Source organism: Gavia stellata, chromosome 9 (assembly GCF_030936135.1).
Source record: "Gavia stellata isolate bGavSte3 chromosome 9, bGavSte3.hap2, whole genome shotgun sequence".
Taxonomy (NCBI): Eukaryota; Metazoa; Chordata; class Aves; order Gaviiformes; family Gaviidae; genus Gavia; species Gavia stellata.
This window is the reverse complement of record NC_082602.1, coordinates 15,472,659-15,495,864: the sequence shown is the minus strand read 5'-3', so window position 1 is coordinate 15,495,864 and position 23,206 is coordinate 15,472,659. Positions and strand designations below refer to the sequence as shown.

The 23,206-nt window shown below is 36.7% G+C and overlaps 1 protein-coding gene across 11 annotated transcripts in view; it reads right to left on the bottom strand.

Moving 5' to 3' along the window:
* Nucleotides 1-4,365: 4,365 nt before the first annotated feature.
* Nucleotides 4,366-23,206, bottom strand: part of KCNMA1 (potassium calcium-activated channel subfamily M alpha 1) — a 511,181-nt gene continuing 492,340 nt past the window's right edge. For 4 of the 11 annotated variants that reach the window (XM_059820930.1, XM_059820934.1, XM_059820932.1 and 1 more), the window contains 4 exons: nucleotides 15,764-15,958; nucleotides 14,073-14,191; nucleotides 12,100-12,324; nucleotides 4,366-4,390 (listed from right to left, as the gene is read on the bottom strand). In XM_059820930.1, the coding sequence (XP_059676913.1) occupies nucleotides 4,366-4,390; nucleotides 12,100-12,324; nucleotides 14,073-14,191; nucleotides 15,764-15,958 (564 nt within the window). Of the gene's footprint in view, nucleotides 4,391-12,074; nucleotides 12,325-14,072; nucleotides 14,192-15,763; nucleotides 15,959-23,206 lie in introns of those variants that run through there. The other 7 variants (XM_059820927.1, XM_059820928.1, XM_059820931.1 and 4 more) reach the window with 2 other exon arrangements.

Here is a 23,206-nt window from a genome sequence, read left to right as displayed (position 1 = left end):
AGTGTCTCTTCTTACATATTACATGCAACCTACTTTTCCCCTTTTCCACATTTGGCTGAGGCCAAATAAGTTTTTTCACATCCATGTTGCCTGAGTCATTCGGTGGCCTTTTTCTTTAAAATTCAAAAATAGAGGAAAAAAAAATATCTTTAGTATGGCTAAACCTGGCTTCATGTACAGCCCCAGCTGCTACAACAGCCTGTAAGCTGCTGAAGACTCATCAGCTCTTTGAAGACATCTGTGTGGCTTAATAAGGCTACAGGGGATCCTCATTATCCTGAAGCTCATGGCCTTCACCTTGTATAAGCAGCACTGGCTTTCCTGTCAAAGATGAGTTGGAAATAGTCACATGCTTACATTTGCTTGAGGACCTAGATGTGTCGTGTCCCTCTCACCCACTGCTTTCTCTGTCCCTACGCGCCTGTCCTTTGGGCTAATAGGGCTTGCAAGGGTCCCTTTGTCTTACAGGTGGAATAACAATGTTGTCCGTGAACATGTAGCACTGAAAAAAACTGCTCATGCTCCAGACCAAGGGTGGTTGTACTTTCTGCCACATGTATGTCCTACTGTTTGGCTATCAATGCTGATTTGAAAGAAGAGCTGTTAAAACAGAGGTGACAGTTTTTTAGAAAGTTTTTGAAAAGTACAAGGAAATGTTTGCATCTTTTTTTTTTCTATTAATTGTATACTTAATTGTATACTTAATTGTATACTTAAAATAATAGCCATGAGACAGAGAGACAGCAGACTTTCTGGCAATACGTGCATGGGTGTGAGGAGGGGACCAGAAGCACACACCTGCTTCAGCAGTGAGAGAGGTTGCTGTCAGTGCACCGCTAATGTAACTGCAGGAATGGCTGCGTTTTGGTCAAACCAGCAGGAAACAGGAGGTACAATTCCTCCATGTGCAAGCCTGTAAGTCTTATATTTTCTTTTTCTTTGCATCTTTCTTCACCCCACCCTCCAAAAAAATAATGACCACCTTCTTGTGATGACTCCCTATCAAATACATATACATGCCCATATATATATATGCATGTACATATCCACACATACATGTATGTGTGGACATGCATATATGCAAACACACGCACACACACACACTCTCTCTCTCTCTCTCTCTCTGCAATACGTGAGTTAGTTACCAAAAAAAAATATTGTTTAGCCTACATTAATTGTGCATGCAATTAATGAAAAGGCTGAAATTCCTTTTTGTTTCCTTTTGCTGTCTTTTGAGAAAAAAGTAAGAATTATTAATAAAGATCAAAACCTTATTTCTACATCAGTCTGTCAGCTGTCACTTAGGCCATTTTCCCAGCCACTTGCCTTGATGTAACTTCATATATCCAAATATTGGTGCTGGCCTTATTGTAGTCTTTAACAGCTGAATGTCAAAGATCTCCAACAGGTTTTCTACATGTTCCTCCATCTAAAAGAGGAGTAAGAAAAGATTATTGATTGCTCTTAGCTTTTCTATAAATGGGGAATAATACAAAACCATAACTATACCTGTTTGTCTCACTCTCTGTAAGTGTGGGTCTGTCTATCTATCGTTACATATGGAAGTATCTGTGCTGGGATAGAGCAGGAGTGTATTCAGATCTTATCCTTTATTTATGTACAGTTGGCAGCATGATATTTTTGGGTGTGACAGTTAAACTGGACAGAGACACACACAAACCTTAGCTATGCAGGCGCGTTGTATTTGATTCATTAGTATGTTTTACCCAGTGAATGCTCACTTCTGAAGGATGGACACTCAGAAATGGCACTGTATATGATAAAGTATAAGATATAATGTTCTATGTCCCTACAGTAAACGCCGGTCTTCTAAGGAAAAAAAAATAAATTCACATGTACTTTGTGAAGTTGCACACACATTTCAAGAATTCTCCTGTACTCGGGACCAGATTTTTTCACTCTGGTTATAATACAAACACAGTTCATAAATGAAAAAGGAGCACTGACTTCAAACTAAAGGCTTAACATGACCCAACGCAGAAACTGGATGTAGATTATAACGTGTCACTAGCTGAAGCAGCATAGATTGGAAGAACTCACCAGAATCTTCTTCTGTTTTGGGGACTGTGAAATGCGTTAAACATGGCCTAAATAATAATGAAAAACCGCTTAAATTGTTTTGTTACTTTGTAGGAGAGTGAAATATTTTAAACAATCCAATTTTACAGATACTGTATTAACAATTCTTGTTATTGTCTTTAAATAGCTATTCTACAAAATGTAACAACAAAGTAGTCACAGTCCAAGAAGTCACTCCAGAATAAAGCCTATTAGGTGTTAGTATGGTTATATTTGTACTGCAGCCAGTGGACAAACATTAAAGCTGAAATAGTTTAGCTTAAATGTTGGACTATATAGTGGACATCATTGTTTTTACAATAAAATCATCTGCTTTGTGTTTGTTTGATTCACTGATATTTCTCTAATGATAAAAGTACCACAGCATGTTTATTGTGGCGTTTACAATTCTGCAATATTATAAAGCCTAAAGTCAACTTGCACAATGAAAATCTGCCTTTCCTGATGACTGGGTCCTATGTTTTTGGTTTAATCCTTATTAGCAGAGCCTTTTCTTTTTTTTTTTCTTCACACAAGTGTGTCAGATGTTGCTAATTTGAGATAGAAAGAGTTACTAAATCAGTTAGAACATCAAATGCTTGGGTGGATAGATACTGCAGCACAGATATGAAACATCACATTTTTGTCTGATGGCTATAAAGCTTGTTGGCAACTTTGTGAAACTGCTGACACAAAAGGCACCCATCAAAGGCCTTTTGTAAGTTATAATAATAAATACATTCATTACTTTTATTTTGATTTGGTTATTACTGTACTTTTATGTGTGGTGTCCCAGCAAAGTGAAAATAAATTAAAGAAAAAAAAAAAAGCAACTGCTAAAATAAAATGTTGCTTGGTTCAGGAATTAACTGAGGACAGCTTGTTGTGAGATTATAGAGCTGAGGCTCTATAATCGGTTTTTATCCTGAGCTGAACTCACAAAAGGAGATTCAGTGTGCCTTTTACCAAGGTATGAGATATCACCAAAGAGCAAACATCTGGATCTAAATCTCTAAACTTATCAGGAAGAATTTGAACCAAATAAGCAAGACTGATGCAAGGCCATCAGCACTTTTGAGGTAAGCAACCAACAAAATACGGCAGATGAGAAGCTTATAACTTATGATTTCATGCACTGTTTATGCACTCTGGATTAAAGCACTGTAATACATGGCAAAAAAAGAGGAATTGCCAAGCTTGCCTTCCTGGAATTAGCAACTGCTGATGGCTAATGGGAAGCGGAGTGGAATTGCCAGATTTGCCATTTATAGCAAGTGCTGTCTGTGAGCACCTTATCTACACGGCCCTTGGTTTAGGGTAGTGACATTCACTATGCTAGTGTCACAGAAAGTTATCAAGGATGCTGGGCTCCTCTGTGTGTGTGTGTGTGTGCGCGCGCACGTGTGTAGTGGGCGGGGGGGGGAGGAGGGTGCAGTGTGTGTGTGGGGGGGTGGTAGTTGGACCTTAACAGAACTGGCAATTAAGACGATCTGTAAATGGTAATAAAACAAAGAATATTTCAGAAGAATGTTAAATGTACAAAAATATGCCTTTCAACTTTGAAAATAAATAAGTTCAGTTTATTAAGAGCTGGTGTCAATGCTGAACAAAATACACATCCTCCAGTAAAGAAACATTTTGGTGAACTGTTTTGGTTTTTTTTTTTTCTTCTTTTTTTTGATTTTCTAAAATACAAGTTGGACCTTTTTTTCTTTTTGTAAATATATCATTTGTCTCCCTTAATTACATGTCCTTATAACTGTGACCATCATTCTCCTTTAAGCCAAAGACTGAGGTTTTTGGTGGTTTTTTTTTAATTCTTAGGAGTCTGGCCACATACGCAGTTTTTTTAAGGGAAAATACTTGACAATGACAAAAAAAGAAAAATATATTTTTTCTAATAAATAAAAATAATTTAAAACGCTAGAGGCTATACATGACTAGTTTTGATTATGTTCATTTATAAATGAAATAGTTTCCAAAATACGTGGAAGCAATATTAAAGGCAGACAAACAAAGATCTGTCTACTTTATTTTCCCATTAAGCTTGCCCTTAACTTCTCCATCAGTGGTTCAGCATGTAAGAGGAATAAATGTCACATCACCATTCATGAAGTTTGTCAGGCTTTAAAAAAATAGTTCTGGCCTCGAAGGAGTCAACATTCATCTTCAACTTCTCTGATTGGTGGTATCAAGCTGCTTGTCGATTTATATTGATTGATCTGATTGGCCATGTGAGTGCTCATGGGCTTGATTTGAATGTTTCTGGGATAGGCATTATCCGGCTCATCTGTAAACCATTTCTTTTCTGCTAAGGAGCAAAATGGGTAGAGACAGAATAAGGAGGGAAAATGAGAGTTTTAATTAGTGAAGCACATATACACATAAACAGAAAACAAAAAAAAGGAGGGGGGAGCAGTCAGTAAATTTATAGAGAAAAAGCAATCAATAGAAGGTGACTTTGACTAATTACTAGCAGTACAGTGCATTAGATTAATACCTCTGAAAATACTTTTCATGAAAGGGGGATGACATATTTGCAGATTTGATAGTAGAAGCTAAAGAAAACTGTCAATATGCTAGTTTGCTTGTTGAATGGAAGAGAGCTCTTTTTTTTCATGCTCAGGTGAACACCCTCTGATTCATTTATTGAAAAACGATACAAATAAAAGGCTAAACTAGAGAAGCCAGGGAGAGCAGATGGGATAAAGGTAATGCAGAAAAGAGCATGTGAGTCCATATACAAAAGAGCGCTGTAAAAAGAGTTAGAGGTTTCTCTGAACCATTTCAGCCTCGGGGTGGTCGCTACTGCTGGCTCAGAAATCATGCAGGAGAATGTAAAGAACTTTCCACAGTTGGTGCTTGAAGAAATAAGGCTTGCATTCATGCTGCCAGATGGCTGTGTTCCTGCACAGGATGGCCATTATATTGCTACTTAGCAACCTGGCTGCTTGGGTGCTGCTGAACTCTCCAGTTTGGGGAGTACAGAACATACCTGATGCTGCAGATGACTGTAGTAGGGGCTCAAGTTAATCCTGAATGTAATGGTAGTGATACATGATAGCAAGGCAAAGGAAGCAAGGACTTTAAGACAAGATTAGAGGGGAGGCTGTTCCTTTTATATCTTTGGGCAGTGCCTGTTTCCATGACAGTAGGAAGAATTTTATGGTACTGCTTTAGGGTTGGCTGGGAGCAATATGTGGGAGGGAGTGAGGATGCTGAGAGGCTGCAGAATTGCAGCTGTTCCCTAGATGCTTATGATTGTAACCACTATATTGCATCGTTCTTACACAGATGTGGACAAAAACTTCTTAAAATTCACAAAAGAAAAAAAAAGCAAAAGAATTTTCTTAAGCCCTTTAGAGAGCAATTACTGCTGTCATCTCTTAATTACAGGTGTGCAACTTTACAAGGTAGCTCTACTTAGAAACTCCTGGTCTTAGAGTGGCTTATGGCCATTGGGTTCTTGTGCTTTGAGAAGCATTGGTGAACAGGGGGTCTCCATTCTCACCCTCCTTCCCCATATTCCAGAGGTGGGTGTGCAGAGCAGTTGGCACAAATGGTTCTGGGGTGGGATTCTGCAACAGGGGCACATCAGAGTTGCTCTCTTACATGTATGCACTACTTCCCATTCCAATGGGGAACACAAAATTCTTCAGAAGCTTTAGTGTCTCACTTGCGTAATACAAACTGCCACTTTTGCTTATCACTGAAATGCTGCTGCATCTGGGCTAGAATCAGGGCAGGAGTGGAAGGAGTGCTCATTTTAAACAAATAATAAGTAAATAAAAATAAGCAAAGCAAAATCCACCTTGAAAATGCAAGGATTGAGCACAAAAGCTCAGGAGGTGAAGCAGAGAATAGAAACTGGAAGACCGGGAAGAATAAAGGACAAATATCTGGGCATAAATGTATTAAAAATAATCAACTAGCTTCCAAGTTAGGGCGTCTAAAGAAGTAGATTGATTTCCAGAATTAGTGGAATTCTCAGTCACTTTGAATATGAAGTTTAAACACTTGATATGGATTTTAAGCATCATAAGCATCTGTTTAAGCATAAACAGAACTACTGTGTTGTTTTTCTTGTAATTTTCTAAAATGTATTATTTTACTTCTTCTTTTTAAAATATCTTGCTTATTTGCGATCAGGGTAAATAGTTCCCTGCCCCCTTAAAGTTGCCCGAGTCTGAACAATGTTCAATCTCCCATCTCTCTCTCTTACCTATTATAATTAAGTTCCCTTTGATTTGAACAGATTGGACGATAGGAATTCATAATGTTACATCCTGCACACTGAAGCTAACTGATTAAGTGCTTTAAATTATTCTTCCTGACAGAATGATAAAGTTACAATCTGTTCAGAGATGATCTACAGCTTGCCAGACTCCTACCGCTTCTTTCTACATTCATTTATCTTTTTGTCAAGCAGTTAAAAAAAAAAAAAAAAGCTTCACTTCCATAGATCTTTTAAAGTCATCAGAACATCTGAATTATTAATGAGACTTTAAGGGAATGGTTCCTGATGGGGGCTGGTTTAAGAAAGGTTGTAGGAAAAAAAATCTGGGAATGTGTACACATCAAAATAATTTCAGCTCCATTTAAAAAACCATTTAGTTCAAGTGTGACACATGAACCATTATGCATTTGTGGAAACCAATTTTATGTGATCTACGATTAAACTAACCTTTCAGAGAGGTGTAAAGTGTGATGGTTATCATGTTTTAAAAGCCTTGCAAGATCACATAAACAATTTCAAACTAACAGTTTTCTAATGGTTTGTGTTTAAAATGATTTTGAGGCAAGTTAAGCACTGTGAACTTTTATCTCTACCTTCTTTTTTTAACATATGGTGCACAAACTTTCCTTACAAACAGAACTTAGTGCAAGTTAATTCAATCTTGTAGCAAGAAAGGGGAGAATCGTGTGAGTGCTAAGGATCAGGGATGAACTGCACTGTGTTTCTCAGCAGCCAATGTAAAGCATTTCCATCTCCCCTGCTTTCCCTGGAATGTTCAAAACAAGGCAATTATTTATATGTTAATCTTTACAATAAAACTCATATCCAGGGAGCTGATCCTTAAAAAGACACCATCAAGTCTCTTTTTGCCTTTACCTGGTAAGGAATAAATACAGAAAATAAATAATAAATGCAGAAACTGTTAGATTCTAATTTATTTATTTCTTTTGCTGTTTAGATTTCTTTTTGCCAGTGCTGAAACCTTGATCCAGGTATTATCAACTCCAGCATCAAATGCTTGGAGCCATTATACCTTTCCTGTTCCTTTTCTGCTGTTAAAATTGTCTTTGACCACATAATGACGAATCTCCTGTGAAAGTCCATCAACCTCTATACTTACCTTTGAAATGTGAACTTGACACGCCTCATCTTTACTCTTGGCCACTAAGATATTCTGCTCCCACTTACTAAATGTCCTTCTTGAACCCCTTACCCACTTTTCAATCTTTTTTTGTTATGCTCACAGTCTGACTTTGATGTGTCTTCCAAAGTCTTAGCACAGATTTTTATGTATCTTAAACAAACTACTTACTCTTTCCTTTAAATCAGTCCAGAAAACCCTTTTTTAAGTCTTTATATATTGTTATAGTCACCAACTTTTTTTGGTTCTCTGTTATGTTCAGTCTGTTTCTCTCCCTTTTGGCATATGCATATTGATCCTTACCATATGTACGTCTGTGTTATAGTGAGAACAGGCATAGTTTTCTATTTTTTTAAGAGCTGTTCAAGAGAGTCCCTGATCTTCCTATGCTATTTGATGGGTTTGTTTTTGACAGCATCACCTGAGAGGTGTTGGAACAGCTAAGTAACTTCATGTATCAGAAAGCAGAAAACATTTACTTTGCTCTCAAACACCTGCATTTGCAATGGGCTATCAGCATCCCAGTGCGTCCGTGAAGGTTCTAAAGGCTTCATGCTTTTATTACAAATAAATAAAAATTAACATCTTGTGTAAGACTGTTCTCTGCAGCATAAAAAGATATAAATAATTAAAGTAAAATGATAAATATACAGATTTCTTCAACTTGTGTTCTAGCAATTCTCTCCAACAGATTTATTATTCTAGTGCTTTAAAATTTCTGTCATTAATTCTGGACTGAGTAATCACATTTGATTAAATGTCACTGTGAAACACCCTCTCTTCTGAGCAGAGGCAAAGAAAGTAATAGCTAAACATGACACAAAGATTTACTAAATCTGTATTCTCACCATAATCCCAGGCTACCTTACAATTGTTTTAAACATGCATTTTTTTTTCTTTCGTGACACTTGCAGTTTCAAATGAGTCTGTATGTATGTATGTGTTTGTGTGCCTCCCCACCCCCCTCCATAGGCAGCTTGTTTATAGCTAGGCTGAAAATTCTCCCATGCAAGTTCTTCCTGTATGAGAAAAAAGTAATGAAAGTTTCTCCACCCACCTGCTCAGCAATTCTTTGTTTGGCAGATGACTATTTTACATGTAGCAGGCAGTAAGTAATTTGCAGGAAGAGAGAAAAGAAAATATTCTTACTTTCTGTGAAGGTCTTTCTTTATTTTGCTCCAAGGCAACTAAAGTCTTGGGACAAAAATGCTATTCTGGACTTGGTCTTGTTGAATTTTTATTTTTTGAACTAGCAAAATTCTTACTTTTGACAATGGCAATTTCACTGAAAATGCCAGTTTAGGCCAGTGGGAACCATGCCAAGGACCTGCAGGTTTGCTAGATGTGATTTTGTGTCGACACTTAGATCAACAAAGTTACTAAAAACCTAGTTTCCATTGTCAAAACCATGCTGGGACAGATATAAGTGGCAGGACCTCCATTTAAAGCTCCAGAACATCACCTTTTTTTGACATTGGTGCTGCTTTTCCACTTTCCATTCCAGTTACTTGGAACGTTTGGCTTGGAATAGGCTTCTGAACAAATGGGAGATTTCCTGTTACTTTTTAATATAAAAATTTTTGACAACATAACCTGGTTGATTAAAATATTCCTCTCCTTGTAATGACCAGCCTCCCAATTTCATTAGTATACCCATATCAGAAAATCTTCATCACTGTGATAAACTATTTGATCAATTTGACTATAGCTAGCCATGAAACTGCACATGGAATAAATAAAAGAAGTCAAAACTTTAAGATTTCTGACTTTAGGACAGAAGACAGAGGAGAATTAGACTTCAATATGATTTGAAGAATTCAGATTTGCATCCATATTAGATAGTCCTCTCCTGTTGTAGGCAAGTTGCTTCTCTAATGTACACTGTTTATTTTTTTCTATTTGAGCTGCACAGTTATACAAACACTATTTTTTTGTGTAAAATCATTATGTAGTATGTCACAAGTGGCTTCATATTAACACCTTTCCTTCCTCTGCTAAATGGAAAACAGAAAAAACAAAAATGGAAAAGCATTTTGGTGTCAAAGCCATTAACATTCTTCCAAAATGCATAACTGCTCTAAACTACCTTCAGTCAATATTTCCAACATAAAAAGATGCTCATGAACATACATGGGGGACAGGGGAGTAGGGAGGGGAAGAGAGGAAAGGAATTGGCATGAGGAATGGGAAATTGAAGTAATGTCTGCACCAGGGTAGGCATCTTCATTGAGCAGGAACCTGGGTGCTTACAAAAGGACACGTGCAATTAGAAAGGCAAGCAGATGAGAGGATAAAAAATAAAACAGGGTTGAGCAACAGCAGCAGCAGCAGCAGCCAGTTTTACTTCTGGTTTGGAGGGAAAAAAAAGGCAAAAGAAAACCAACAAAACAACCAAACAAAAAAACAAACCAATAACTGAATAAAGTTTGTAACTATGTTTTTTTTTAATTATTTCACAAGTTTTCACAAGGACAAAGTTATAGAAGGAAACCCACAGCAGTTGCTAGGTCATGCAGAACCATTAATTGTCATACCTTGGCCCATTCTATTCATCCTTGTTGCACTTTAGAAAAAGAAGTAAGCTATGTAAGTTTTACAATGCTTTTAAACTGTCGTATTTCCTGTTGAGCACTTTAACTGGCACATCCTTGTAGTAATAAATATTCTTAGGGCAAAACATGATAACTTTCTTTGCAAAAACAAACACATGAATTTGTCTTTATGATGAAGAGCAACTGTAATAGACTCATTTGTAGAGGAGCATCCATAATTTGCAACGTATTTCACTGATGGGACTTACAGCTGCATTTGAATGCACATACACATATATACTGTATTCCAATCATTATACTTAACACTGCACAGTGGTACTCTCTGTAGCCCACTTATATGGTTCCAGGTTTTGTCAGTAAAAGTGCTTGGCTTCATTGTCAATTCACACAGCAAGCAAATCTTCAAAATTATCATGCTTGGGGAAGGGGAAGGTAGAAAACAACACTAACCATAAAAGCACCTTGTCTGGGTTGGCAGTTACAATGCTAATCACTCCCACATCCAAATATTTATTTTCTGTCTGCATGCTTTCTTGCTGGGTAGCCAGGGAAGGTGGTATGTGTTTCTGGCCTCCCTACCCTGGGAAACTCTTTGTATCACCTAGAACTAGTTCTATATTTCAAAAGATTGGCATTTGAAATTAAAAAAACAAGCTTGAAGTATCATTTCTATGGCTGTCTATGATAGGTTCCTTTCCACTACTTTATTTCATTCCCTGCCACCATTTTTGATTGGCTAGGTGTGTCATTGGTGAGAATCTGCAAGAGCCAAACTCTGGCACGTGCCTAGAACATGATGCCTCAGCACAGTGAATATTTCCACCCCAGCCCTCTTGTTCTGCTCACTAGCTGCCTAGGGCACAGCACCTTTTCTTCCCAAATGGGAGAGACCTTAAAGGCACTCAGTTGTCTTCCCCTGTATTTCTTCATACTGTGTACCGGCATGCACCTGTTGAAAAGAACCAGCTAGAAGATGGAGCAGGATATCTGGAGGATCTTCGCATATTAGGACTCTTGTTGGAAGATTTATACCACCCCTCTAGCTTGGAAAAGTTAAACTACCATCTGGGGAAAGGAACAAAGTCCCTCGAGATCTGATACTTAAGCATAGAAAAATGCTTGCTCTTTTCTGAACATTATTTATTCTGTACATAAGGTGACTAATTCACCTTTTAAAGACGTAAAAGTCCCAGGAAGGCAGTTTTTAACGACTTACATACAATATTTATGATACATATGGCTTTTTATCCCAAATGTCAAAAGTGAAAGAAAATATAGCTATTCATGTGGCAGTATAAATAGACAGAATAATAATTTAATATGCAATTAGACTCTTTCTAAACTTCAGTTAAACCATTGGAGTTTTACAACTCCATGCCCAGACAATTTCAGTGTTAAAGGGAAAAGACGCTATCTCCAAAAGGCTAGTATTTTAGAGAAAGTCCTTAAACAAGCAGAAAAGTCCCTGATGTTGCTTTGGTATAAAGCAGGTGTGTAGCAATAATCTATACAAAAGAGTGCAAGCCCTATACAATACAAGCTTTGAGAGTGAAAAATCAGTAGGGATTTTTTGTGGGTTTTTTTTTTATTTATTTTTCAATGGGTTAGTTTTATAAGCTTCAAATAAATGTAGCAACTCCTGTAAATATGAATATAAAAAAAACCTACTGCAACATACATCAACACTTCTGCACTAAATGACTTTCTTTGTGTATCTCTGACATCAAGAGCAAGTGTTCATGTTAAATATACTCTATTTTCTGATATGTAGAGTAACTGCAGTGAGTTATTTATGTTTTCAGTGTGCCTATGGGCTTAGAATTTTTTTCTCCCCTAGCATCATAAATAACTTTTGGTCCGTCTGCTTTGTTGCTGTTGTGCTTAAGGGTTTTATGGTGGTGAAATAAAAATGACAATCACATGCACACTGTCATACATATGCAAAATATGTGTACAAAAAGGGAGAACTCCATGGGAAAACAGGGAACATTACTGCTGGAAACATTAACTGGGGAGAATGGGTGGTGAATGCAAGTTTCACACACAGTGGGAGCAGGTACACATATCAAAGTCTATCTTCCTGCACATACTTCTGTTTTTCCCGGGAATCCCTGGTCTTGCTGCGGTTCAGTCGGTTTGCTGTTGATGGGATGGAGTGAATTGATGAGCTCTTCTTGCTGGAAGAGTAGGAGGAATGGGAGGAATGAGAAAGACTGGCCCGGGACTGGCCAGCGTTGTGGTCAAACTGCATCAAACAGAAGATCAAGTCTGTCGGCACAAGCTCGAATTCATACGGTGGGTTTGTGATAACATAACTGGAAAGAAAGGAAGAAAGAAAGATAGGAAGAAGGAAAGAGAGAGAAAGCAGGTTTAGATTTGTACTGAAAAATTTCTTCTAGAGTTGTTATCTCATGAACATTTGCCCAGATTTTTGCATTTCTGTTTCCTTCAGTGTATACCTAATTTTAGCTCACATAATACCCATTATGATTTAGGACCTTCTTCTATCAGATATCACTTTTTGCATGTTTTCTGTTTCACAGACATTCTGTCTGAGTAGGATGTTTTTGAAGTGAATCATGTCATGATTTTTCAGAGAAGACACCGTACAAATCACCCTCATTTCTCCAGCTGCAACATAATGCGATGACTCTAGCAAACAGATTTACCTATTGACAAAAACCAGTAACATACCCACTAGCAACAGTACTTAAAAGAATGGTTGAGAAGCAGGGAGAGGAGGATTTTAGATGCAGTTATATTTAAATACATATTTACTATATATTTATTAAATATTTCAATACTGTCAATAGCGCAAGGGATATAATTATTTGTTTGGATTGTGACTGTACAGAAAACAAGTTAAGGAAAATGTATCAGCAAATTTGCAGTGAGGTTAATTTTGTTCATTCATTCCACATGTACATTCATGGCCTCAAAGAGCATTTATAAAGAGAAATCTGCACATCCAAGAATCCAGGCCTGAAATAAAAGCTCTACCAATTTCAAGAATCCCCACCTTCAACTAACCCCCTTTCAGGGTAGGAAGGGCTTACAGACCCTGCTGCTAAATTTTTTCATGCATGTGAAAAACACATTTGAGCAAGGCAACAACTTTCTGTCCAAGCAAGAAATGAGTGAAAATTGATCATGAAGTTCACACCTTCTTTTCAAATTAATTCAGTGCTCATAAGAAATCTGGCTTAGCTGCCTCAGGGACAGAAGTAATTTATTAATCCAACAAATAATCCCAAGTATAGGAAGTGCAGTGTAAATGTAAACTGAAAAATCATTTTTTCTACCCAATTTGTCCAAATGCTTACAGAAGAAACTGCTTTGGTGGGCTGCAGGGTTGTTTATTGCAATGTTCACCCAACAATGATGCTTTTTTGTAGAGAATGAAACAGTAACAGATGGTAGGTTTGTGATAGTTCTGGTATGGGTCTGTGTGTGTGTATTTCTAGTAGGCACTTAATTAAGACACATTTCAAGTAAGCGGCTAAATGGCCTTCAGTTTGCGAAGATGGAAATATGTCTGGTCTATTTAAAGCATTGAGGTCATCCTTGGTGCTACTGAAGTAAAAATGCAGCCTGCCAAGAGAAGGGTTTCCATTTACTGGAAGAAATGCTTGTTAGATACAGATAGTACCGATAGGAAGCCCACAGGAGTATTTTCTGAATATTCAGAAAAAAGAAAGTCCAGCTACCATAATCTAAATTATTATCCAGTAACTTACAGCTGACTGACATAAGTAAACTGAAGTCCTTTCCTTGTATGCAAGCAGTGGATCATCACTAATCAAACAAGATAAAGATATGTCCTGAAAATCTACTTTAAAAATTTTTTGATTAAAATTAGCTGAAAACTTATGCTATGATATCCAGCCTATGATTTAAACTCAGCTAGAGTCATCATGAAGTCCTCAAAGATTTAGCTTTTGTGGCAAAGTTATGTAAAAAATGGAGAAAGCTCTTTTCCAGATTTATTATAGACACTGGGATCTTCCTCACTGAGAAGACTGAAGAACAGTGAAGCAGAGATGTTCTAAAAGACTGGACTTACCGTTTAGTGCATTGGCTGGGAGTACTTAGATGTGCATCCCTTAATCGATAAATTCCAAAGCAAAGCATATTGTATGTTTTCAGTGCTTTACAAAATAGATCTCCATAACAACCTCCATCCTAGAAGAAAGAAAGGAGAAGGGAAAAAAAAAAAGAGAGAACAGCACATTTTTTTCCTTTCTTTTCTCTGTTAACACAATGTCAGGGAACAGGATTTTCAGTAAGAACCTGTACAAAAAGGACAATGTATAGACAGTCTGTTGTTTGTCACAAATGAGAATCTTTTACCCAAGGAAATGAACAATCTAAATGTTTTATTTCAAATAAGTAATTACGTAAAGTGATCATTATTTTGGAGAGCCTTGGTCCATGAAATGATGGTAAATTGGGAAGAGTGAATGATTTGCTTTAAGCTGGAGATATAAATTTTGGTACCAAACAATGCATATTCTACAAATTACATTAACTGTGGTATTGATATTATTAGTATTTTTGACCCTGTTCTGGCAATAGTCATACTGTCATCTAGACAAATAAATTCACTGGGGAGCACAACAGAAATTAGAGTTCTGAGGGGTTAAAAGGATAATAAAATATCTCCCACTTTGAAATAATGCTGAAATGTATGCTATTTTTCATAAGTAATATAAAATTTTTTGATTAGCAAAAAAAAAGTTTAGATTCGATAATTTGTATATCTAAAATATTGATTGTTAAGTAATGACGAGTGTTAATGCATTCCATCTTCACTGATGTAGTGCAATTGAGGCTCTGGAGAAATAGCATTTAAAGGATTGGTATTGCTTGTTTTAGTTGTGAAAATGTTACGCCGCACACCCAAGTGTTTTGCTGAGCTGTTAGTCTCAGCTATGAATGGACTTCTACATGAACTGAAAGGCTGTTTACTTCTATCTGCACACTCTCATCACTCTTAATCCTTAAACTGGGATTCCCTGTCATTTCTGTGAAGATGGTTGCTCCATTCTTTTTGAACAGAGCTGGTGAACACAAGGTTAATTTAAGAAATATCAAATCCTACATCATCATCAAAGCAAAGTGGGTGCTTTGGGATTCGCCTCAAGATTACAAGATTTGGTCCAGAAAACATTTCCAGATACTTCTTTATCCAAATGCACTGTTTTTTAAAGATAGTTTGTTTATTTGGGTTTGTTTTGGGTTTTTTTTTTACTTCACTCTTAGGACAGTGGAGTTAAAAAGTCAGAAAATTAGGATTTCGCAAGAATTCTAGTTCTTCCAGAAACAGCAGAAAACAAACCTTATAGCTTTGTTTTCAAGCTAATAAGCATATTTTAAACAAGAACTGGAAGCTCCATGGAAAGACTAAATAAGCTTATCAAAACCCAACAAACTAACAGATATTGCTCATGTTTACAATGGATTATTGTTACAATGGTTATATCATCCAAGTCAGCTCATCCATCTCTTTAGCTGACAGCTAAGAACCACCACAGGATTTTCTGTATGAAAAGAGTCTGGGAAGTCACATAGCTTCTTAAAAAGGGTAAGAGCAAACCTGGCACCCTGTGCTGTAAATTTTCAAACAATCCGAAAGCTCTGTTAAATTAAACAATAAAAATTATACACCAATTAAGATAGATTTTTAATTCAGTCTGACAGAAAGCAAATAGATTGCAGACCAGCCTTGGTCCTACATTTTCCTCATGATCTTACCCCTAGGTCTGCAAACGGCCCATCATACAAAGCCAACTGAGCAACTCGACACCTGTCCCTGTTTGCAAGTGTCTGGGGCGTGCTGTAACCTCCTCTCAATGCATTTTCCTCAGCAATCAGTGCTTCCAGCTCTGGTGTGGCTCCTCCTGTTACCAATGTCCGTATCAGTGTGAGGATATTGTCATTGAAGTATGTCTGCAGAGATAAAAGAAAGCTCTTTAAGCAAACACCATTAAAGTCACAACTGAAGACATCCAAATTACAACTTTTCTGGGTTTCTGCTGTTTAAAGTTCTTGGCTGTCTCTTCAAATAATTTTATATAGGAAGTGAAAAGACAGCAGCCTCCAATTACTCTATTTTCTTCTATCCCATTAGGCTCCTACACTAGATCCTTCTTTTTAAACACCAATTCAGGCTGATTTTTATTAAAGTACAAAAATTTGAATGATTTATGTTTCCTATAATTGGTGTTAGTAGTGATGCAATGACTGCTTTCCTTCTCATTGCCTTCATGTCTAATAATGGGCTTTAGGATATGTAATTGTAAAATTCAGACCACATTTAAAGCTTACACAGGCTAGATTGCCTTTTTACTCTTGTCACCAATTCGTTGGGGAGCTGCCTTTGTGCTGCAAATGTCATTACTTATTACTGTGGCTGGACTCTAGCAGTCTAACCGATGTATTGTACTAAACATCTTATTACGAGACTTGACAGTGTTCAGACATAAGCATGTATCAATTAAACATCTTGAGTTCATTCCAGATAAATGTATGATGAGTTTGGGATCCTGGTGGTCCTTTTAAGAAACTCTAGGGTATAGGGTAAGTGTGGTTTATTAGGCAAGATTTACTCCATACTGACATTTTGCCAGCATCTGTAGCATCGCTGGTCTGTCAGTCAGGCAAACAATGGGTATTTTAAATATTAATTTAATGCCAGATGAATGACTTTCAAGTTCACATAAAAGTATACTGGTATAGTTCAGAGACACTCAGTTAAATATCTGCAATGTAATGTACTGGCCAAAAAATAATGTTGAACAAAAAAAAGGAGACATCATCACTTTCAATGTCACTAAAGTCTATGTTTTCAGAAGCTTTGCAAGTGTGAGGGACTTACGAGAAAAAAAGGAGCTCCCTGTAGAGTACACAGGATTGTCATTACTGGATTTGTGGGTTCCATTACTAGATTTGTGACTTTCGTTGAATTTAGGACTTGGAACAAATGTCTGTAATCCAACCAAGTAAAAATGAATACTGAATTCTCAAACAGTGCTTGTTGTCCAAAGATAATACTTTTTAAATAATACTTTTCAATTAAATTCATTGCTTTATCCATATAATGTAATTGTATTTAATATGTGGGTAAACTGAGGTACAGGTTGAAATATTTTATCCTGAGATCAAAAATCAGAATTGGCTTCCTACCCATGTTACTTTGATATTCTTTCTCTGTATAATGAAACTTCAGTTTTATTGTTCACTTGAGTTGACAGATAAAACAGGAGAAAATTAATTCTACGCGGCAACGTTTTTCACTGTTACATTGAAGTTTCATAAGTTCAAGCTTCTCTGCTTATTTACAGAGGCATATATGCCATTCACCTGTTGACTAAATTAAAATGAGAGGAACATATTGTTATTGTTATACATGCCCTAAAGCAAATATTTGCATCTCATCAACTCCAATTATTTTAAATTAGCCCGGGTAAGGCACTACATACTCTAAATACAAAGTGTACCGTAAAGAGTTGTCTGACATTAGCAGGGGTTCAGGAAGATTCAGTTAGTCTAAAACAACAGCTAATCTCAAATCAGCTCTTACGTATGTGGACGCATTGTGTAACAAATCAAGTGTAATACTCAAACCTTTCTTAACTTACAGAAAAATCAATATGACCCCTTGCAGGAATGTAAGTCTGGAGTGATTACGTGATGATTAATAGGAATTGCCGTGGTGAGAGAGAGAAGACATTCAGGCATGATTGTTTAATTTTCAGTTACTTCTTCCTTGATGTCCCTGAGGTAAGAATCAGAGTTGCCCTCTTTGGCAACTCTTCCCAGTGTGCTGTACTTTTCCAACATGGAAGCACTCAGAATAAAAAAAATTGGCATTAAGTTTAGTCTCTTTTCTTAGCCTTTGTCAGTGCATACGATATACCACTCAGAACTAAAATAATTAGCATAATTCCTTTGCTCCTGCAGTTAGGCAGCAATGTTACTTGACACCAGTTTCATGGATATAAAGCCAAATTCTGCCCTATCTAGAGGTTGGAAGCACTGGAATTGTAGAAGCTGGAAAAGCCCTTTCAGTAAATATGTGCTTCAACATATTCTATATGGCACTTTAAGAACACATCTTCACAAAAGCATACCATTTTCTGCAATAGTATCTTTTCTCATGCCTTCCCCACTCTTTTATTCAGTATTTTTGATTCCTTTTTCTTCTCTAAGTAGTGATATTTAGTACTATTCAAAAATGCTATTCTCAGTTTTACATCTATAAATCAAGATAGAAGAACATGAAACAAAGTAAAGCATATCTTTTCCGGTAGATTTTTCAAGTCTCGTTTACAATATGGCTAACTATAGTTAAGAAATGTTCACCTGCTCTAAGACTGTCAGATGCTGGTTCGTGTAAAATAGCTTGTTTTTATAGACTGCTGACTTGCAGTGATTAGTATAACATCAAAAGTCTAAAACTGTACTCATCATTTTATTGCCCTTTAGGAGCTATCATTAGGCCAGCCTTCACTGGTTTCCAACTCTTTTTCTCTCTCTTTATTCTGCAATTCAAATTATAGCAACTATCGCCAGAATCCAAGATTTAAACAGATATACCCTTAGCTCATCTGAATTTTGTACTGTGCAAGTGCACAATTACCCCATATTGTAAATTCAGTTGTAGCTCACTAGAGCATGATCTACTAAGAAATTATACTGTGGCCATATCGCTCCTTTTACTACAGATCTCTCTCATTAAACTGAGAAATGAAAGCAGTAGTAAAATAATGTATCGTCAGGCACCTGACACAAATTCATTAATACAAATAAAATAAAATAAAATAAAATACCCCCCTCCAAACCCCAGTGCAATTAAGATGTAATGGGCCAAATTCTGACTTATGCCATGTGCCAACCAGGAGTAACTCTGGGAGCCATAGACTACTATGAAACTGATGCAAATGAGAAAAGAATCAGGTCTATTGTCAATGGAACAGAATGCTGTCACCGGAGAAAGGCCTCCCACTGCTAGACAAATGTTAAGGCAAAGATAAGACACTTATTAGCAAAGGAGGCAACATTTATCTTGGAACAATGGCTTAATTTGGGTTTCGCACCATGATTGATGTGGATGTCACCATTTAATCAGACGGATGAGTGCAGCCAAATGACGAGTTTCGGGTTTTTGCCATCAATGAGTGAAAAGATTCCAACTTTCAGGACGGACTGCTCTGGCATTACAACCAACAAGAAGATGCCCAACCATAAGGAAAAAAGGATGGGTGAATAGGAAGCTGTAACTTGCCACCTTCTGCTAAATAGGGTTGCTTCCTCCTGTACTAATATATTTAACACTCCTCAGGAAAAACCCTTCTGTCCATGCTTTTGATTGTCACGAAGATCAGACTCCTCTCATTAACTCTTGCCAGTTTGGAACTGGGGGACACTGAAAAGCTGAACTAGCTGATATCCATTTCCTTTGGAATAATAATACACTGAAATTAATTTTAGAGTGATCTTCTACTTGCTCTGTGGGAGGGTACATGGCCTGGATATGCCAGTATTTATAATAAACCTATCTACAGAATGTCTTTGGAAAGGTGCTTCTGTACTTAAAGTAATAAGACATTCCAGTGATGGTAGTGAATCCCTTTTGTTGACTGTAAAATCATAACTGAAGAAATACTTATTTGCTGCTGCCATTAACTGAACCCCACAGTGGACATCTGTATGACATCACTATAATCGGCATCTGGAATGAGAATATGAAATAGGTGTAGTCCAAATACGGAAGAAAGGAAATGCATCACAGACACTGAAACTGGGTAAATCACAAGGAAATTCTGACATAGATATCTGAGCTAGCAGTGCCACCTAGCCTATGCTCCAGAATTGTAGTGCAGCTCTTTCAAACGTTTCAGGGATGCTTTCCCATTTGTTCGATCATTTTTTAAAGTATAATTACCAGAATGCTTATGTTTTGCAGTTAATGCTGTCAAGCCTTTTAAACTAATTGGTCTGTTACAGAAAATTTAACTGAAAATTAGCACATCTTTTAATAACATTGCTTTAACTTTAATAGCACTTTGCCTTTCATTTATAATTACTCTAAAATTGTCATTTTCCAAGTCATATCTGCCATTTTTTTGTGTTTGCTAGTGGGTTTTTATGCATTTCTTTTAAGGAGACTCTGCCTCCACTGCATGCAGTTTTGAACATCGCTTTCAAACAAATATTTTAACTTGTTTTTCTTTTTCAGTTGGAGGAATTCTGTTGAATGAATAATATATATATCCAAACCTGAGGAATGACTGAGCTAACATCAGTAACTTATACCAATAACAAAAGGGCCTCTGAGACAGAATGAACAGCAGAAAATAAATACCAGTGTTTCACAGTTTGAAAATCTATTGATTCTCAAAATATTGTCCAAACTTTAAAGAAGTTTGGTACACTTTAGGTTATAAGATGCTGCTTGCTAATCCCCTGAACAGACTTGCACAAAGAATAGTCTTGTTGTGTTTCAAAATGTCCGTATCATAGATTAGAACAGTTTCTTTTCTGTATAAATAAGACTGTGAGGATCCCTGAGGGAGAACTCTTCAGTAAGGGATATACTGAAAAGTTATTTAACTGTTCTAACTATTGTCTTCCATTCTGTGCTTTTGTTTATATGAAGAAAAAGTAGAATTTAGTATTATAGAACAAAAATCAAGACCTAAAGTTCTGGCACAAGGAAATAAATTCTAGGATATTGAACATTAAATGGTATAATCTTGTTCTGGAGATCCTTGCCTCTAGTGGCACCACTCTGACCGTATATCAGGTCTATTGTCAGTGGTATGTATGGGAGGGATGCCAATCTGCCAGAACTTCTGTGGTTCTCATAGCTTCAGTGCCAAAAGGAATAACAGAGAAGCTTTGGCTCTTAGGCCAACTGTTCAAACCTTTGAAGGTACCGTGTGTTGATAAAACTGGTTTCCTTGCATGCACAAGACCCCGAAGAGGAAAAAGTACTTCTCCTCAAAAATTTGCTTCTCTTAAGCTATCCTATGTCATGTAACTTTTTTATAGCTGAAGATAATCTTTTTACAAAACATCCACATTATCTAGAAAATGCTTCCAATCCCATGTGTTTCAGTCACATTCAATTTGGTGATGAGAATGTGCCTTGCTTTTCAGGAGCGGCGCCACCTTGAGACTGACAGACTACATGTATTCTTTCCCTGGGTTTGCATATGTTATGACAAAACAAATATTAATATATCATTCAAGTCTCTGATGGCAGTAGATGTCTCTTCAAAGACATAATAATGATTAGCTGGCGTGATTTAACAATAGCCACTGCCACACTTAAAACATGAACCATGCTTACAGTCTTCTTACAGAGTACAATAATGCACTTTAACCGAAGCCTGGAGAGATCACTGTTACCAACTCATCAAAAAGACAATGCAGTTTTTGAGCTCGTTACTGTCTTCTGAGCAATGATCTTCAAACTATCACACTGTGAATCATAGGCTTGTGGAATATATTGCCTTTGCTGCAGAGGACAAATTGTGTGTAGATAGCCTGTAGATAGCATTTTGAAAAGTAAACTTCATTAAGCCTTTTATCTTTGAAAGAAGAAAATAACAGATGATTTCAAATTTCAAATGTCTCATACTGTCTTCTGGTAGGAAATAACACTAAAGTAGCAGAATGTAATGCTCTTCAGCATTCAGATTTGAATCAGAAAGTGACAACGCATTTTCTTGATTCTTGAGTAGGGTTTAGTCCACTACTTCTATATTATATAAAAGAAAATAGTAATTTAACACTGATTAATACTGTTGAATTATTATTATTCAATAACTGAATTCTTTGGCAAAATATTTTAAATATATTTCGTACCTCTTTTCCTATATACATACATCTTTATGTATGTTTCAAATTACCTGCAGGTCAGAAAGAATACTGTATGCATGGGTATTAGTCTACTTTCTAATCTTTCTTACACCTGTTTTACTACAAAACCCCACTACTGTGAGAAGAGATTCATTCTTAATGGAGCAGTTCATGCATTGTACATTGGAATTGTGGATTATATAAGGAACTTTCATTCCAGAGACATCAACAGAGATCATAAGTTGGAATTTTTCTATAAAAATTAAGCAATAAAACCCCCTGAATCACTAAGTGGATCAGATAATGAACTATACTGTCATCTCAAAGCGAGCTGGCACAGGCCAGCACAATGTGAATTATTTCCTTCTCACAGAATTCCTGTGCAATTAATAGGATGAAAGTATGACTGCGGATCTCACAATTTAGTTAGGATTTTGGGTTCAGTTTGCCGGTACTGGCTTGAAGTTAGGCAGAATAGAAGCTGGTCCCTAAAAACAAGCGTACTCTAGAAAAAAAAAAAAAGAGAGAATACAGTGCAAGTAAATTAGTTTGTGTGAGAAACGCTCTTTTCCTTGGAGTAGTAGTGAAAGGAGAATACATCCTTCCCACGAGAATAGGGCTAGTAAAGGGAAAACATCTCACGCATCTTACACTTTCTGAAGGGTCAGGAAGAATTGTACTTTTCCAATTCTTTAGTAGGCCTTTGAGGAATGAACGAGAAAATAATGCTGCCACTGATCAGCAAAGCGGTGAAAGAAAAGACAGGATGGTGAACAATTCTAACTGACTGAATCCTTGGGTTGTCTTCTTGATTAGTATTTTTTCTAAGTTAGAATTTTCTACTCTTGTTATCACATTTACTTCTCTGGCTTCAGGCTGCACTGTCCTTGACATATAATATGACCACTTAGATGTGAAAATGTTTGAAAAAAAGACTCTGTTGAAGAAAGGAATTGCAGAAACGGAGGGACATGTCATCAAAAACTGAAAGTTAATAAAAGCTAGCAATAACTAAAAATATTGCGAGGATTATGTGATGAGTTCCAAGTAAAAATTTCTGAACAGTCATGTTCCACATATTTCTTATTGCCTTGCTATTATCTACATGATATACCTTTGCACAAGAAAGCAATGGTGTCCAAAACATTATGCTCACTTTTTGTGGCGATGCCAGTGACAATCAGAAGAATTAACCCTACTTTTTCCAAGATTCTGGAAGTGCCCTACTGAATGATTCATTCAGGGACATAGATTTCGATAATAATGTGAGTAGATAAACAGCTCTCAGTATAACAGTTTGGAACCTTCATGTTAAATTATTCCCATTTA